The 19,160-nt window shown below is 37.2% G+C and overlaps 1 protein-coding gene across 1 annotated transcript in view; it reads left to right on the forward strand.

The window, feature by feature from the left end:
• Nucleotides 1-19,160, forward strand: part of FBN2 (fibrillin 2) — a gene marked incomplete at both ends in the record, with an annotated part of 173,634 nt that overhangs the window by 126,530 nt on the left and 27,944 nt on the right. Inside the window, 11 exon segments of the mRNA XM_082498059.1 lie at nucleotides 2,648-2,770; nucleotides 3,152-3,274; nucleotides 7,564-7,725; nucleotides 8,773-8,841; nucleotides 9,488-9,613; nucleotides 10,768-10,893; nucleotides 11,457-11,609; nucleotides 16,471-16,539; nucleotides 17,075-17,200; nucleotides 18,025-18,150; nucleotides 18,563-18,688. Coding sequence (XP_082354185.1) covers nucleotides 2,648-2,770; nucleotides 3,152-3,274; nucleotides 7,564-7,725; nucleotides 8,773-8,841; nucleotides 9,488-9,613; nucleotides 10,768-10,893; nucleotides 11,457-11,609; nucleotides 16,471-16,539; nucleotides 17,075-17,200; nucleotides 18,025-18,150; nucleotides 18,563-18,688 — 1,329 coding nt within the window.

A 19,160-nucleotide genomic window follows, 5' to 3' on the forward strand; every position in this document is an offset into this window, starting at 1 on the left:
AGGGCAAGAAGGATGACCTGGGAAACTACAGGCTGGTCAGCCTCACCTCCATCCCTGGAAGGATGATAGAACAGCTTGTTCTGGGTGTCATCACAAAGCACCTGGAAGAAAAGAAGGTTATCAGAAGCAGTCAACATGGATTCACCAAGGAGAAGTCATGTCTGACTAATCTGATAGCCTTCTATGATGGCGTGACTGGATGGGTGGATGAGGGGAGGGCAGTGGATGTTGTCTACCTTGACTTCAGCAAGCCTTTCGACACTGTCTCCCACGTCATCCTCACAGGCAAGCTAAGGAAGTGTGGGTTAGATGAATGGACAGTGGGGTGGATTGAGAACTGGCTGACAGATAAAGCAGTGGTGCAGAGTCTAGTTGGAGGTCAATAACGAGTGGTGTCCCTCAGGGGTCAGTACTGGGTCCAGTCCTGTTCAATATATTCATCAATGACCTGGATGAAGGAATAGAGTGTGCCATCAGCAAGTTTGCTGATGACACTAAACTGGGAGGAGTGGCTGACACGCCGGAAGGCTGTGCCACCATACAGCGTGACCTGGACAGGCTGGAGAGTTGAGCAGAGAGAATCCTTATGAAATTCAACAAGGGCAAGTGTAGGGTACTGCATCTGAGGAGGAATAACCCCATGCATCAGTACAGGTTGGGGGCTGAGCTCCTGGTCAAGAAGGCCAATGGCATCCTGGGGTGCATCAAGAAGACTGTGGCCAGCAGGTGGAGGGAGGTCATCCTTCCCCTCTACTCTGCACTGGTGAGGCCACACCTGGAGTATCGTGTCCAGTTCTGGGCTCCCCAGTTCAAGAAGGACAGAGAACTGCTGGAGAGGGTCCAGCAAAGGGCTACAAAGATGATTAGGGGATTGGAATGTCTCTCTTATGAGGAAAAGCTGAGAGACTTGGGTCTTTTTAGTCTAGAGAAAAGAAGACTGAGGGGGGATCTTATCAATACTTATAAATACTTAAAGGGAGGGTGCCAGAGGGATGGGAACAGTCTTTTTTCAGTGGTGCCCAGTGATAGGACAAGAGGTAACGGCCACAAACTTGAATTGAAGGAGGAACTTCTTTACTTTGAGGGTGGCAGAGCACTGGAACAGGCTGCCCAGAGAGGTTGTGGAGTCTCCCACTCTGGAGACAGTCAAAACCCGCCTGGATCCCATCCTGTGCAACTTGCTGTAGGTGACCCTGCTCAGGCACGGGGGCTGGACTAGATGATCTCCAGGAGGTATCTTCCAACCCTGACCATTCTGTGATTCTGTGTGATTAACCCAGTTTCATCAGAAATCCCTTCAGATGTCAGTACATTAGCTTCTCAATGATACAGTCTTTTCCATAACTTTATAAAGCTTCATCTGAACGCAACTTATGTTCATGACCCTATTTGGAAGTCATTCCATGGCTATACTCCAAGGTACTTACAAACCGTCCTTTAATTTCCAGTTTAAATTTACTCAGGACTGTTGGCTATTAGGCATTTATATTAAATTTCATTTTCCCTTAAACATTTATATTTCTCTCCCCCTCAAAACTTACCCCTTCTCATATGTTCCTATAAAGAGGCATTATATCACTTCTCAAGCTTTGGCTAAGACAAGCAAGACAAGTTCAAAATAGATATTTTATTACTCTAGTCATTTTAATATCAATTTTTTACACCTCGTCCAATTCTAGTTCATCACTCTTGAACAGAGCACTGTACACAAAATTTCAAATGAAGACCTAGCTGTGCATTGTAAAATGGAATTAAAGCTTTCCACTTTCCTGTCTCTGCTAAAAATAGCTCACTAGTACGTACTAGAGTTGCATTAGCCTTTTGCACAACTCCTGTATTTTGGCACCTTAAAAGTCTTGCTATCAGACAGTACATGCAGGGGTTTTTCCCTCGTATCTTACTTACCTACAACTCAGCAGTCAGTTATAGTTTGTGTCTAAAAAAATAATTTTGCACTCTGTGCTGTTAATATTTAACTCATTTTCTAGCATTCAGTCTTTCAACTTTATTTCATGTTCAATTTACATGAGCACACAGGCAGTCCTTTACATGCATTTTAGCTCACCTATATATGGTTACTATATAACTGGTTTAACATGGGCTTGAGAAAATCATAGATAATTCTCCCTTCCTAGATTCCTTTTCCCTGTATTCTTTCTCAAGGAGATATAAGTAACTGTTGATGCCTACTCCTTCTCTTGCTTCTTAGTATACTTATTGTTCATGAGAATGATATTTTGAAAATCTTACTTGCCATTAGTAAGAAATGTTGCAGACTGTGAGGTAGAAAATGACTGACACCTTTGCATGGTGTTGCGCTTCATTCTGTTTCATGCATATTTTGAAAGGAACTTCCTGGCTTTTTGACTTAGCTTTTTCATTTTGACTCCTGAGAAGTCAGTTTTGCTATTTTCACTTCACACTAGTTAAAACAGGAATAAGTAACAAGCAGCTTAATGGAGAATGCCTCACAAATCCCTAGCTATAGTGTTTTACACAAAAGCAAATGTGATTACTCAGTGTTTCTTTTTTAATTTTTTTTTTTTAAATTACACATGCCTTCATTTGCTTTTAGTATTATAGCATACTATTGTAATATTAACATGGTAATGTTATGTAACTTTCTGTTCTTAATATGTTCATTCAGATATCGATGAATGCTCCTTCCAGAACATATGTGTATTTGGTACCTGTAATAATCTACCAGGAATGTTTCACTGTATCTGTGATGATGGCTATGAACTAGATCGAACTGGGGGAAACTGTACAGGTATCTCTTCTGTTCAGAAATATGTCAAGACTTACTTTTTTTTTTTTTTTTTAATTGCGCCAAGTTAATTTAAAGATGAGTTCACAAAGCATGCATTGTATTCTCTTACAAGAGTGCATTTTTCCCCACTAAACAAGCAATGTGTAGAATTGCATGTTTCGGAGTTGGTTTAAGAATGGAATAAAAAGAATGGCTTCTTAAATACGCATCTGTACAAAGATTATTCCAAAACGTTTGATGATTTTTGAGTAGTTTTTTGTTCGATTTTAGCTAAAACTCATGTGTACTTGAAATTATCTTGCCCATTGTGTCTTAAAAAGTAAAATTGTTATTCTTTTCTGTCCAGTGAGCAGATTTATAAACGTAATCTTCCTGTTTTAGATATTGATGAGTGTGCCGATCCCATTAATTGTGTTAATGGTCTTTGTGTAAATACTCCTGGAAGGTATGAGTGTAATTGCCCTCCAGACTTCCAGCTGAATCCTACTGGAGTGGGTTGTGTGGGTAAGTAAAAGCTACCTGAAATATTACTTTAGAAATCACAGCTAAGGTGACTATTCCGATGCAAATGATGGTAGAAAGATAGAAAAATTATAATTCCACATGCTGGATATTCTGTTATATAGTTTTATAGAGATGGAGTTAATTATTTTAACTGATTAATGGTGTTTATAGTTTCTTTAAAATACACCTCTTCAAAATTTGTCAAAGCATATATTATCTGCAATTCCAGTCTCCTGACAGTCAACAATTCTCAATTAAAGAATTTAACTTTTTAATCCTAGATATGTCTTGGGACGGATTCATGTATTTAAGTCTAAACTGGAATTAAACCTGGTTGTGGTACCCTTTTGGCTGGAAGCAAAGTAAAAGACATTTCACTGTAGTTCATGTAATTCTCTCTGGCTTGAACAGACTTAAAGTGAATTTTCATTACTTTTCCCTCTTGCTGCATGATATAGGACTGTCACGTGATTAAAATGTATGCTAGCAGTCTAGGGAAGTTCTGGGGAAAAGGGGGGTTGAGAGAGGGGCTAAGGTTCAACTGTAAGAATTTGTGTGTGATCTGGGGAAAGCCTTCTAACTTTTTATTTGGGAAGATTCAAATCTCCTGAATTGGTGGTTAGAACTCTATCCATTTTCTAAATATTTACAGTAATACTATAGTGTGGTGGAAAATAACTTTTCTAAGCGAATAATTTCTAAAGATATGCAGATTTCCTTCAGAACAGATTTTATTGCTCATCTTTTCCATGTTTCTTCATTTTCTCCCTTTTCTCTCCTTATTCTCTATTGCTTCTCTGGATGCTAGAAACAAGTCCCGTTTGAGACCTTTAGATGTCTACAGTCTTGACCAATTTATTCTAAAACTTGAAGCTGAGGCATTTAAAGATGAAATGAATTTATGTAATCTATTCCCATTGAATTGGAAGCCTGTTTGTCTGTCTTCCATGGACTCTTTCACAATTCCTGACTTAAGCATTTAGCTTTGCCTCAACTGAAGATCCATGGAAGCAATGAAATCCTGCCTTTTTAGCTGCTCTTCTGCAGCATGTAACTACTAAGCTCCTAATTCTTTCCTACAGTCAGATGCTGTGTATGATCAGCCTTGCAAGCCCTGAATTATGACCAAAGAATTTAAGTGATCACGGAAGAAGCTTATGAGAATGAATTATCCTACTGCTAGCTGATTTATGTGTCGCTAAGATATGGGCGTTTGGGTTGGCACTCTACTTTGGGACCAGCTGTCCCAATGATATTTTTGTCCCATGTTTACTCAAGGAAACCTCCACAGTAGAAGGGAACCTGCTCAGTGGTGTGTCTAGCAACTCTAGAGTTCCAAGTGAGAGAGCAAGCGCTCCATCTCTGAAGAAAAAATGTTGAATAAGAAAGTGGTAGAAAAACTATTTGACCATTCCTCATTTCTGTCCTGAGGAAATACTACTAGGGCTGTATCTCTCTATGGTACAAAGACTGTTTTCCCTTCTGCGAGAAGCATTTTTAGTTTCTGAATGACTGATTGTACAGACAAGAGACTGCCAAGACTTAGCCCCCTGAGTAAACATGGGGTTTGGTACTTTTTCAAGTTTAATTTCAGACAGTGGCAGAACTGGAATCCACTTATCTATCTGTGGGAGGAGTTGCAAGCCTCGGGTGTACACTTTCCATCTCTCTACAGCCTGATTCTATGACAAAGTGCAAAAAACACTTTGTGAACATTCAGCTTTTCTTTTTGACAGGGGCAAGCACAGCCTCTGCTTCCCATAAAATATCAGAGTAAGATAGTAGAAGCAAAGACCTAACCCATGAATGAAATGACATTTTAGTGCTCATTTTTTTAAAAACCCTTGAAGAGGTGGGGCAGCATGCGGAACTAAAACCATATTAATTATACTATTTTATATGATTATAGGCATTGTTAGGTTTTGAACTTTTTTTCTTTCACCAGCAGTTCTCATTTGTAATATTACGAGAGGGTTAAATGATTTTGCATGGGAAGTGGAAACAAGAGATGTTGCTGTTCCAATACAGCTATACTAGATCTGGTTCTAGATTTGGTATGCTTTGGGTATGTCTACTTTACTGACTTACACAATCAAAAGAGGGAAGAACTGAAGGTCAATTTATATGAAAGAAATTACGTTCCTTTGTAGCCTCAGGACTGCAATTGCAAATTGCAACTTCACTTGCAATCATGTTTGTTTCACTGGTACATGGTAAAACATTACCCAAGTTTCATTCTAAGCTTGTAGTCATTTGGGGGAAAAAAAACACACAGAAAGTAGTAGACCTCACCAAGAAAAAGGGAAGTTTCTTGCTTCTAGAATACACAAGTTGTACTCAAAAATGTTCCAGAAACTTGTTGTCAAAGGACAGCAGCTTCTGGTTCTCTTCGATATCACCATCTCTTGCACACTTGAGCAAAAAAGGCAGAGGAATGTAAATTCCAGTTCCTTTCAGAAGAAACGGAAATGTTATCCTTGGCAAAGAGGAACATGGTGCGGTGCCAAGACAGTTCATGTGAGGAGTAAACCAAAACCTAAAACCCTTGATGGACTCAGTTTCGATATTCTGCTGGAGAATTCCAGTCTCTCCCTTCATTCCAAGGTCTATCGTCTCCTATTGTTCTTAATGGGCCTGAGGTCTTGGGCTGAAGCTGTCTTCCAAAATGGTCATTGTTTTTCACTTTTTCCCAGAAGAAGGAAGCCAAATCTCTTCTTGGCTTCTCTTTAAAAGGCAGATGTCTTGCGCTATCATGAATAGAGAGGAGCATGCAGTTCCTCTGAGAAAAGGAGGAGGCAGGTATTCTCAGAATAACCACATTTGGGTTGTTTCAGCTCAAGTCCACAATGAGAACAACAGGATGTCCCCTCTTAAAAAGGCAGTTCATTTTACTCTCTTCTAACATTGTCTTAAAAAAAATGGGGGACTTCCACTCTAACATATGCTGATCAGTGATCTCAGGTAAATCATGCCTCTAGGGAGATAAAGATATCCTGCTTGAAGTTTATTCTCTTTCTGTCAGAGGCGCAGAGGTAGATAATATGTATGCCTCTGCCACTCAATTCTTAACTGAGTATTTTAGCTTTATAACCGTGTGCATTTCTGGTGAGATACTGAAATCTGTTGTAGAATATGTGGGGGCCCAGAACTGCCTCCTTTTTCACAGTCTCTGCCTCAGTATGATCTTAAAACTGCAGAAGGATTTACCCAAACTTGTCTATTAATGCTTAAATTTGAATAAATTTAAATCTTGAAGGTTTTCTCTTGATTCATTTTAAGACTGCTTAAATAAATATTCAGTCTGAAAACTAATGTGAAGTTGTACTTTTGTATTATACATATTTAATTAACTTGAAGATCTTGAGAACACATAGTTCCTAACAATTCAGAAACTTGCCTTCAAGGTTTTTTTAAGATATGTGACCCAAACTTCAGGATAATTTAAAAACTTGTGTCACACTAAGAAATCTGGTAAACTCTAGAAATTTTGAAAGCACGAACTACCACATTTATCATGCTGTGTTTGTTTTACTCCATGTAAATTGCTAAGGCTGAGGCATCTGGCACTTGCTACAAGCAGTAAATTAAAAACGTGATATTTCTTGGTAAATTATGCATTTGGGAAATCATTCGAAAATTCATTTGTATGTTTCTTAGTCATACCATTAACAGAAGTATTAAAAATGCAAAAAGATACTGCATCCTTTATACCATGGATTTATCAAAAAATTTTGAGTGGGTTTCTCTGCTTCGTTAGAAGCACCCTTTGATCAGAAGTTAAATCATAAAAATTATCTTTAGATTCTTAAATTCCTTGCTTATTCTAATGATGCCAGCAGTTGTCTAAATCATTAAGTTATGGTTTGAGTGAACTAATAAACTAATTTTCCTCAAACCTACTGCACATTTAGATTTTTTGTTTCAATATTAATGATTTTTTGGAGAATTTATTTGCCAGTGGAAGAATTCTTCCAGTGACATGACTTTGTTCTGTGATTCCACAGAAAAATATGTAAATTCTTCTAATTCCACAAGAGTCATAGCCTAGTCACAGTCGGAATACAGAGAAGAAATAGTAACAGCAAACTGCAGCAAGGTTTCTGATATTTTCTGGAGTGAAGGACTGGGGATAGTGTATGTGCTACATTAGAGTATGGAGTGACTTTGGAAGACATGCAAGCATTTTATCTTAATTCCTGCTTCTAGATATGAAATGTTAAAATTAATGCCTGCTGCTCCTTTGTCCAGATCATTGGGTGCAGCTGTAGACATATGTGCTTTATATGTAGATAACCGTGTTGGCAATTGCTACCTGAAGTATGGACCACGAGGGGATGGGAGCCTATCCTGCAACACTGAAATTGGGGTTGGAGTCAGTCGTTCCTCATGCTGCTGCTCTCTGGGAAAGGCTTGGGGAAACCCTTGTGAGACGTGTCCCCCTGTAAACAGCAGTAAGGAAATGTTCTCTTATTCTCACCTCACTGTCTTATCATGGAAGGTGCTAACAAGGGATGGGAAAAATATTTGAAATCTTTTACTGTATTACTATACATTTATGATTTAAGAAACTGATTTTCTTCATGAGGCAGCTTTCTGGCACAGAAAAAAATCTCCCTGCTACTGACAGAGGGGTGATGTAGCGGTGTGGACCTGACTATCAGAAGACCTGACCTTTAGTCCTCTAACTCGGTGCCTATTCTCACAATAATCCATCAGTGGTAACTTTAGAAGGCACTTCCCACTGGACCAGGCCCGCAAACTTTGAGTAGTTTGAAGCACTTTTTTTTATTTTGCTTTTACTTTTCTCTCATTATAAAAAAAATAAAGGTTGTTTCAGATATGCTTATGTGTCTTAAGAATGGAATTGATTGTGTGCATCTGTTAGGAATTTTTACTTAGCACCTCTGTGTTGGTAGGGAAATAAATTAATAATGCTTACAGCTCAAGTTGTGCCTTTAATTTGGAGAGCTGCAGTAGTTCTCAAAGAATATTGGCTAACTATTTCCAGGTCCCTCTTGAGTACTTTCAAAACCGTTATCTGATGATACTTATCAATTTTGTAGAGCTTTGAAGTTCTTTGAATGAGTAATGTAACAGAAATGTCAAGCACGTTGTTCTTAACAGTCTCATAATATATGCATTCCAATTTTAACATGTATCCTTATTAATGGTATACTGAAATTTCATATTAAAGAACTAGTCAAAACACAAAATATGTGCCTTTCTAAAGGCACAGTATGGACAAAACCATATTGTGCCTGCCTTAAGAGTATCTGAGGTTATGGCAATGTTTTAAGCAGAAGTCTTAACCTTACTTTAATTCTCTACTAGTCCAGTGTACTTGCTTTATTTACTGTGAATAGGTCAAGAAGAGTAGAAAACCAATTAGTGTAGGGAAGAAGACTCATTAAAAAGACAAACAAAATTTTATGTTTCTGTTGTTACCATTTTATTCTTCATATGATTGACATGCTCTCTCTTCTTATACTTCACCTTAGCGGAATACAATACCCTCTGTCCAGGGGGAGAAGGATTCAGACCAAATCCCATCACTATTATTTTAGAAGGTGAGTTTACCATAAATGACTGTGATAGCTGGTAATAAAAAACAGTGTCATCTTTGGAGAGATTTATACAGTAACTTTATTTTGGAGAAATGATTACATTTAGTACAAAGCAAAACCCTCTGCAATACGCATTGGCCAACAACATGATGAAAAGGCATACTGTAAAAGAATATTGAAGAAGTCCAACAATGTTTCAGTAGGAAAATAAGCTGATGCATACCTTTTGTGTACCTTCTTGCTTGAATTGGCCTTTGAAATTGGACCCTGAAGGATAAGTCATTTATGAAAATTATAGTTTATCAGTGGAAGGTATAAGTTTCAGGAAGTATTCATTGGACAAAGAAACTCTGGTTCCACTGAGTATGCAGGAATGGGGAATTGGATGCCAAATTCCTGTAAACAGTAATGGAAGTTGAAGTCCATGGGCTCGTCAAGCTGAAACATGCTCCTGAAGAGCTATTTAAATGCAAGAGAATGAGCATCTCATCCATGCTTTCATGAAGTGCGATTTAGAAGAAAAAAAAAAAAAAAAATCCATCTGACAGTTAAAAGCTACTAGTTGGTCAAATTTCAGGGGAGTACTTAAAGTGTCTTGTTTCTTTTCATTCCGGAATGAAAATATGGTGGGTTTTTTCTCTGTTTTCAGACATTGATGAATGTCAGGAACTGCCAGGTCTCTGCCAAGGTGGAAATTGCATCAATACTTTTGGCAGCTTCCAGTGTGAATGTCCGAAAGGCTACTACCTCAGTGAAGAGACAAGAATCTGTGAAGGTTGAGTCCCTTGAAACCTACTTATCTATCACAGTGCAGTTATTATGAAAAACACTGTAATTTTTAGCCTTAAATCCATTAAGTGGGTATAGTACCCACACCCTTACCTAAAATCTTCTCTAAAATCATTATCTTTGGCACCAATGATAAGATTAATATAAAATTTGAAATGCAGCACTTGAATATACTGATGTTTGTTTCTACATGATAGATCTCAGCCGTGTGTATTCGGTAAACTAAGGTTTCATGATTTCTGGCTCCTCACTTCAACACCTTGTATCTCCTGCTGGTTTCACTAGGTTCCCTGTATTTCAAGTGAGAAAAGGTGTCCTCTTCACAGTATTTCAGAGCAGCAGTTTAATTTACACAATGTGAAGTAAAGTTAATATTGGTCTTCCTTTTGTGTTTGAGATTTGTCGTAAGTGTTAGAACCAAAAATTGTAAATAGACCCAAAACTGTAAGGAATCTTTCATGCTTTCCCCTGGTTTAGAGCTTTGTAAGTCAGCTTTCCCTTCTTCATTCACTTTGTGAGAAAAAAAAAAATAATCTCCTATCAAAACAGAGCTTGAGTCGTTATTCACACCTAAGCTCGGGTGAAAAAAACTGACCAAACTGGGTTTGAAAGTAAAATTGTATGGACAAAAAAGGCTTACAACCCACATACCTTACATAAGAAGGTCCAAGGTTTGAGCAGCAAGACCATGTGATTATTCAGCTTGCCTGTTTCTAAAAGGAATACGTAAAACATTATTTCTCAGTGAAGCAGTGAATACAAGAGCAGAACTGACAAGTGACAGTAACAGTCCTGTGAGAAGAGGGTGTGAATGATTTTTGTGGAGCTGATGGGGCTCAAGGTGATCCGGTTTCAGTGGTAAATTCAACAACTACAAATTTATTTAGGGTGTTCTCTTGCACTTCACTGGCTGGACTTAATAGATCTTAAAAATATTACTTCTCAGCAGCTGTTACAATAGCTATTTAACCCAAATTTAAGCTGTGCTTTTCAAGCTAGCCTTTAAATGAAATATTTTTGTTATCTTATTTCATTTAAATGAAAGATTTTTGTTTATTACGGCCATATGTCTTAGAAACGTTTGCTAGGCCTTAGTCCTCTTTTACCCCATTAATTATAATGTTTTTTCTTGGTCTCTAGATATTGATGAGTGTGTTGCGCATCCTGGTGTCTGTGGTCCTGGCACCTGTTACAATACCCTGGGGAACTACACCTGCATTTGCCCGCCTGAATATATGCAAGTAAACGGAGGACATAACTGCATGGGTATGCAAAGTGTCATCTTTACTAGAACTGTCTGAGTATCAGACTGTTTCAGGACCAAACTCTCTGCTTAAAATTTCCTTTTAGATGAGGCCATTTCTAAAGCCTTATATTGCTTTTTCCTACCTTTAACTCCCAGACAATTATGTCATGTAGCCAGGAAGGAGATCCCAGTGACTGACGTGCACTGTTGAAGTGCTCTTATTCCTTAACAGAACTCAGAAATCTTTTTTATTTTCACTAGTCATTTACAAATAGTAGGGATTACTATACAAATGGATCTGATGAGCATCTGTAGTATGTTTCTGATTTGTGGTGAACATTCCTCTTTCCTCTTCATGTCTGTAAATTAAAACTGAAAATATGTCAAATTTTATGTAACTCTAAAACAAATACTGTAGATTGTTTCAAACCTCAACTTATTTTTAATGCATCCATGCATGTGCTTGGATTGGATTGCATTCAGAAGCCAGAGTTAATGAACCACTGTCTAGGTTGGTAGGGGGTTGATATTTACTTAAGTTAGTTTGTTGCTGACTTCGTAAGGATTCTTTTCTCACATCCAGACATGAGGAAAAGCTTTTGCTACAGAAGCTATAATGGAACCTCCTGTGAGAATGAACTGCCCTTCAATGTGACCAAAAGGATGTGTTGCTGCACATACAATGTTGGGAAAGCCTGGAACAAACCTTGTGAACCGTGTCCAACTCCAGGAACAGGTAAAGCCTACTGTAATCATTCCATTTTGCTACTTTCTTTGCTTATCTGCTCCTTTGACCTGTTAGCTAAAGTTAGCATTTCAGCCCCAAAAGCCTTTGCTGTACTCCCAAAGCTGAGTGACAAAACCCTGCCATCCTGTCACTGGCTGGATTAAGTCTTGGTGTGCTAAACAAGAATAGTTATTTCTTCTATGTTTTTAAGTGGAAGAAGTATCACTTGATATTGAGCAGAAAGAAACAGCTTGACTAGTTTGAAAGCACCAATCATTTCCCCTGGTTAAAAAAAAATTAGGAAGAACATGCATATTTCCCCTCTCAGCTGCTCCTGAAGGCAAGGGCAAAGGAACAAACTGCTGTCAGGTGCTGCTGAGATTAACAAAAAGGCCTGGAAAGTACAGATTCACCTTCCCATCAGCAGCAGGAGTATGTCAGCGCTGGAGCTAAAAGGATGTTTGTAAGACAGGTACCTGCAGGTCAATCTAATTATTTAGACCTTTTATTTTGGTGATGGGGCTCTATAAAATGAGTATGCTGTGGTTGCTCTATTCTTTCTTTCTAGCAAATACCAAAGCTTTCAGAGTTACTTTCAGGTTTTCAGATTTATGTCAAAAGTCTATGTTTGTGTAGGTAAGACCCACCAGGATGGCACAGTAGGCATAAGCAAATTTTCTGAATGTGTGATTACAGAACTCCCATCTCTAAAGCTGTCAATTTGAGGTTTCTGGAAAAGCAGTCATTGGGCAACAATACTGGGGTTGAAGATACTGTCTGACAAGAGGTGCTTGCTGTCTGGTGTGCCTTACAGGATGATTAATTTCGGATAGTATAATTTAGTTACTGCATACTGGGGGATACATTTGTCCTGGTAGTCGTAATCTGTCAGAACAAAAAACATTGGGTTTTGTTACTGAGTGCATTCTCTTTCTAGACTTTTTCATTTGTGTCTCATATCAGAGCAGGATGCTCTCAGTTGCTTCTACATTTTCTCTATTGAAGGTGGTGATCTTGCAAAAGCGCAATAAGCAGGGCATCGTAAAGGGAAGTAAAAATTCCCTTCTGTAAAGGGAGGTGAAAATAACAAGGTACGGTTCTTTTTCAGTTAGTGTTCATGGAGTTCCTTGTCTGGAACAAAACACCCTTGAAAGCTCAACTCAGAAAAATCATTGGTGGGAGAATCACCAACTTGGAAACCTGACAGTAGCACCTGGCCTTCACTGAAAGATTCTTACCATTGTGAGAAGAGAAAAGGTGCCTAGATAAGACTAAAGAACTCAGGTGCCTGTTTAGTACACATTTTATTGTTTAATTGACTTTGCCCCAAGTTTACTGCTATTAAACCCATACCTCTGGTGCTGCATCATTTGTGATGTTAACGTAAAGAATGTATTACTTTCATTCCAAGTGGTTTATCCTGGTGACATAAGGGAAACAGCAGATAATTGAGGAGAGACTTTCCCCAACAAGCAGTAAAGAGGAGGGAAATGGGACTGAAAAGAAAAAGCAGCCTCTTCCTCTTATTTCTTAACTAGGAGGAGGGAAAATGAAGGAATGTTCATAGCAGTCAGGAATGGGAGATGGAAATAAGCTTGAGAGAGGAAATACATGTTTGCTATCACAGAGAGCTCATAAAATTCTTTCCCATAGTCATTTATCTCAGTACCATAAAATTGTCATCATGATGACAACATGATGAGAAAAATACAGCAAAGTACTAGCAGGGATTCAAGCAATTAATATTCTTGGATGGGAGAAAGAATTCTCCTTTTAAATTGGTAAGACTGAAGTTCTCAAAAACTTTGCAGTTTTTAAAGACTTCTTAAGTCGACTCCACTTAGTCTGCAAGCAGTTATGGGGTTAATATATTTCCTGAAATATTTCAATATTGCCTTGTTAGCTCTTCTAAATGCCTTTTCTGTATTTGGAGACATGGTTGAACCTTTTTCACCATGAAAAGAGATTGTATGAGGGTTCAAACGCAAATTCCAAGTGTAAATGGTTGAATAGCTGCCCTTATGTGGTATAATCAGTTGTTCTGAAATCTGGGTGGGGGCTACACATCACAGAGAGGGGTTATGATACACTGACCTTAACCAGTTTGCTAGACTGAGCCCAGTAGCTCATTAAGAGCATTATTCTGCTCTGATGAGAATTATATTGTTCCTTTGTACGAACTTCACATGCCAATGCATTTGCATTTTTTTTTCCTTTGTGAACAGAGCTCTTTCTTCCTATTCATATATTTTTGTTTAACAATCAATCTCTGTTTGATGACTTTAGGTAGTAAAGACTGTATTGTTTGGTTTTACACATTTTACAGATCATAATCATTACCATACAGACTTTAATCAGCAATAATCATTCTTGTTTGTTTGTTTTTGCATCCAAAGAAGTGTAAAAGCCTGCTTCGCTGCTAAGAGGTAACCAAGTATTTACAGAACTCTTTCATTGTTCTTTTCAGGAATGCGTGAGCTCAGAGAGGGTTTTTTCCTGTTGTGTGATGTATCTTTTTCTCCTAAAAAATAATATACTGATAAGTATAGGAGTTTTTTGAAATATTTTTAAGTCATTGATGCAAAGTCAAGCTTTCAGAAAGTAAATTTCTGGCATGTTTGTGTATGGATAATTTGGTACTGTGTATAAATCCATTATCATACAGTCCTTATCTAATTATGTCCCCTTTTTCTGCACAGTACGAACTGAAAAAAATATGGAAAAAATCTATTAAATGGAATATGTGGGTAGCATAACACAGAATGAAATAAGGCCTTCAACCCTCAGAGCCTCTTCCAACCCTTCATCCTCACAGACCTGATGTGTTAGGCGTTACCAGAGGAGTAGGTTATCATGACCCTTGGAGACAGGGTAGTGAACATGAGGTCCTCTTTTTATCTAGTATATGTGTTTCACAGGTTTACTGACAGCAGTAAATGGCATAAAGCTCCTTGCAGAAAAGAACTGTTGTCTACCCCTCAAATCTTATACATGTCTAACCCTCAAATCTTATACATGTTAATATAAAAGAGCAGAAGATTGCTGGATGGTGAAACACTCTGGCAGGTACCTCTACGGCCCATTATCCTGTACTCCAAGAATAACCTCAGTAGGCATTAAGCAGTCATTAAACAATAGGACAGAAGAAAGAAGAAAAAGATTAAGTTCAGGTATACTGGATCCTACTTGGCTTATACAGGAAATAACAAAGAATGTATGAATGTGAGAAAAATATTTTGCCAAATCTCATTCTGAGCAATGATCGACTACATTTGCTGAGATTTTAATAAATGGAAATGTTTGGTGCAAGGGAGACAAGAATTATTCAAGTTATAATGCCAGTGACTAAACTTTTCAAAATTATAAGCTACTGAAGACAGCTGCCATTAAAATGTAGATGATGAAGAAACTCAAACTACAGTGAGTAGAGACGTCAACTATTAGTGCTCTAAATTAAAGGTCATTACTCACAGAAAAACAGAAGGGTCTCATTTCTGGTTTTTTTTGGTGCTTGAAGAGATACCTAATAATTTGTCTGCATTTCAGGGTTAGAGGTGACTTTATACTCTTCCTCTTGTTGGGCTTCCTGTAGGTCCTCAGTAGCATGAACAGTAGACCAGGCACTCATGGAAGTCTCCAGATATTACACTTCCAGAGCCCCTTTGAATTTTATGCCAATGGACATTTTTGTAAATTTTAGCCACATTCTGTAGAAGGATATTTTACCTTGGCTTAATGCCCTGCATGTATAAATACCTACCGCATGCTTTGGAATTTTTCCTTAACAATAGTTTGGAAACTTAACACTGAAAGACAATATTTTTCTGGAGAATTTGAATGCTGATATGATCTGAAAAGATGCTGAATAGCATCTATATGGTTATTGTTTGCAAACACACACTTAAAGCAAACTATTCATTCAAACCGATTGTGTCTTCACATTGGAATTATTTTGCTCCCCTCAAACAAGTGGGCTTTCAGTACACAATTCTAGTGTCAGTATTTTACAAATTTGACGTAGTTACAGTTGTAGGGCTGTCATTTTTCATATTTCTACCTAGATCAAAAATTATCAATTTTTTTCTGGAAAGCACTGTTTTACCAGTAAAATCTCATGCCAACATAGATGATTTATAATACTTTTTTTTTTTTTAAGAAGTAATTATTTCTTACATGCTGCAATAATTATAGAGTGAGGCTATAAATTTTTCTCTGTATGTTGCAAATCCACTCAACTTCATATACCTTGCTTGGAAAACCATGGGTTCATTGATTTTATACTTTATACTGTGCATTTCCCATTCTCAAGATGCTCTGGAAAAGAGGATATAAAATGAGCGTACTAAAACAATACTCCTTTTTGGAGCATCTTTCTTTAAAGCAGAGTGTCCATTCTGCTGTACAGTTTAGTGGAACTAAGCTGCAGTAATCTCTGCAGAAAAGAACAGATTGTATCGTCAAAGAAGGCTGGGTACTGGTAAGTTACATTTATTTCTCCTGTCTGAAACTGTTGCTGCAAATTTTCTCTACACATGTCTAGAAAGCAGCAATAAACCTTAAAAGGTAAGTTAAGGAGTTCCATTTAAACAGAAAGTGAATTGCTGTTTTGTCAAACCAGATATTTACTCGTGTGTGAAAGTCTGCAAAGATTTGAGAAAAGAAAAATACGAATTAGTGTTTCATTTTACGTTCATTTATTGGCAACCTGAATTTTCGATACAATTTGTGCAGGAGGCACAAATTTTCGATACAATTTGTGCAGGAGTAGATTTGGCTTGTATCAGCTCTTGAAAAGCTGAGAAGACTACAAGTAATTCTGGGGAGATTATAAGTACTCACTAAAAATGCATTGTTCTCTGTTTTGCTCTAGCTGAATTCAAGAACATATGCGGGAATATTCCTGGCTTCACTTTTGACATTCATACTGGAAAAGCTGTTGGTAAGTTTCACTAAACTTATTTTAACCAAAACCTGTTTTGCATAAGGTTGTTGTAGCTGCATAATGGTACCAAAATGAACATTTCGTATAATAAAACTCTAATTTTATTGTGGAGTTACAATGGTAACATAAATTGTGACACCAATTTTTGTGTAAAATAGTTCTGATTAGTATTTTTTTATTCCTCCATTTATTTATGATCTTTTGCTCACCCTCTGTCCTAGTTCATAGTTTCGAATTGTAATTGGTAAGGTAAAAAGTTTTTTTGGCTTCAAAAATTTTGTGGTACTTGTCTGCACATTTGTAACAGTTCTGTATCTTGTCTAATATTTAGTATTAGTCTGTTTTGATCACTTCCTAAACTTCACATAGTTTATTTTCTCTCATAATGGGTGTATGTTTAGATTTATATCCTGTATACAATTTCTATAGATTAAAACTTCTCAACTCAGTTTTAAGCACAGTGAAAATGAGAATCCAAGCAGTACATAAAGCCATGAAGTACTGTACTTTGACTAGCTCATCTCACTTTCAGACATTGATGAATGTAAGGAAATCCCCGGAATCTGTGCAAATGGTGTTTGCATCAATCAGATTGGCAGCTTCCGCTGTGAGTGCCCCACTGGATTCAGCTACAATGACCTGCTCTTGGTCTGTGAAGGTGATTTGAAATGATGTTATTTTCTACTTAGCCCCCATAAGTGTGCTTATCTTAAAGGGAAGGGGAACATTTAATTTACATGTTTTTCAAAATCTATGAGACAGACTGTGAGCTTTTTTGTAGGGCTCAAGTCTATAAATCAGTTTGTGACATGTTTGTCTTCAATACATATGCATATACAATTAATAAAATTTGTGATAGTTTTGTGACAAGCAATGCACTGACTCCTAAATAGGAAGTAAATGAAATTATTTTATTTCATTTCATTTTATTTTATTTTAGGGAGGAAATTTAATTCTTGTTATTAAAACTTCTCAAAGAAAGTTTCCTTGTTTTTTTCCATCTTATGTCTGTTCTTCTACAGTTTTATAGGTCGAGATATTCATATAAGCTGATAGTGAGTTATGTGTCCTAAAGTCAATAGGAGTTTTGTCATTGGTATTCAAGGCTCTTGTGCTGACATGCACCCTAAAAAGCTAACAAACTATGCCACTTACTATTTCAGTTCAAAGGCAAAGACGAACATTTTTTAATAGATAAACTAATTTCTTTAGGCAGATGTTAAAAGTTGCAAAGCCAATTCAGTGTGTAGTAAGTTGGATTCATAGGATCCTTCTTCATCCAAAAGTGTGTTATGTATGAAATTGTATTGATTTTGCTTTTCATTTACGTTTACAGCACAAGAGGCTTAGGGTCAGAATATTCATGCTTTGTTGAGGACAAAAGATTCGTCATGCACAAGAGGGACAATGCAGTCTAAATTCTAGGCAGAAGTAACTATCTCGTGGTTTCTGATGTCTGAACCATGACTCTTGGTCTTTCAGATATTGATGAGTGCAGTAACGGAGACAATCTCTGTCAGAGAAATGCAGACTGTATCAACAGTCCTGGTAGCTACCGCTGTGAATGTGCTGCCGGTTTTAAACTTTCACCCAATGGTGCTTGTGTTGGTAAGAAATCAGTTGACTTTTCTTGTCTGTTTGAATCTGTTTGTACCTAACCAAAGGTATGTGCATGACTCTCTCAAAGGATAAAAGAATCATTTATTTTCTGTTGTCTTGCATAGTCTGCTGTTTTATGTAACAGTTTTTACTGTTTCCCTGTAGAAGGGAGGAAAGACAGGGTAAAACTTTTAAAGAACACTCTTGTTGTATCAACCAAATCCTAACAGTAGTTTTGACCTCGAGGTGTATAGGCAAGAAGTTCCTATAAAATGAACTTTTGTTATGATTCAGGTTTATTTATGGATAATTTTGAGTCTGGTTTTAATAATAATAACAGATTGTAAAAACATGTTTGTGTAAAATGAATGAATAATAAAAGTCAATAATGTGTACCATCTGTTTTATATTTTTGTTACAGATCGCAATGAATGTCTGGAAATTCCTAATGTTTGCAGTCATGGTTTATGTGTGGACATGCAAGGAAGTTACCAGTGCATATGTCACAATGGTTTTAAGGCATCCCAAGACCAGACTATGTGCATGGGTATGTAAAGAAAATGCTTTTGTGTGTTTTGCTTGGGTTTGTTATTTTTAACAGGGGGAGGAGATGAGTCTTAATTTTTGAGGAGATTATAGTGACAGTAAAAGACCAATTCATACGTTTTTGCATTCTTATGAAGTATGTGAAGTTGTCCTTGGAGTGGATATATTGGTTTGAGAAAAAAAAAATCACAGTATTCTCAGAGATATATGTTAATATGTTGACCCCATTTTCACAAAAATACATCATGGTGGCTTATTTGACAGAGAATTTCATAGAAGGTGTCATAGAGTTATAGAGCTTAGAGGTGAAAAAAATACAGATTTTTCAATTATTTAGAAATTTACTGAGTTCATGTTTCATTTAAAAAACAGAATCCCATATGTAATGTAACTTAAATCTGTACTTGTATTAAAATGATGACATGATAGAGTTGATAGAAGAAGATTGCAAAATAATAGTGTTTTTCGTGTTC

This window comes from Vanellus vanellus (genome assembly GCF_965231255.1).
Source record: "Vanellus vanellus genome assembly, chromosome: Z".
Classification (NCBI taxonomy): domain Eukaryota; kingdom Metazoa; phylum Chordata; class Aves; order Charadriiformes; family Charadriidae; genus Vanellus; species Vanellus vanellus.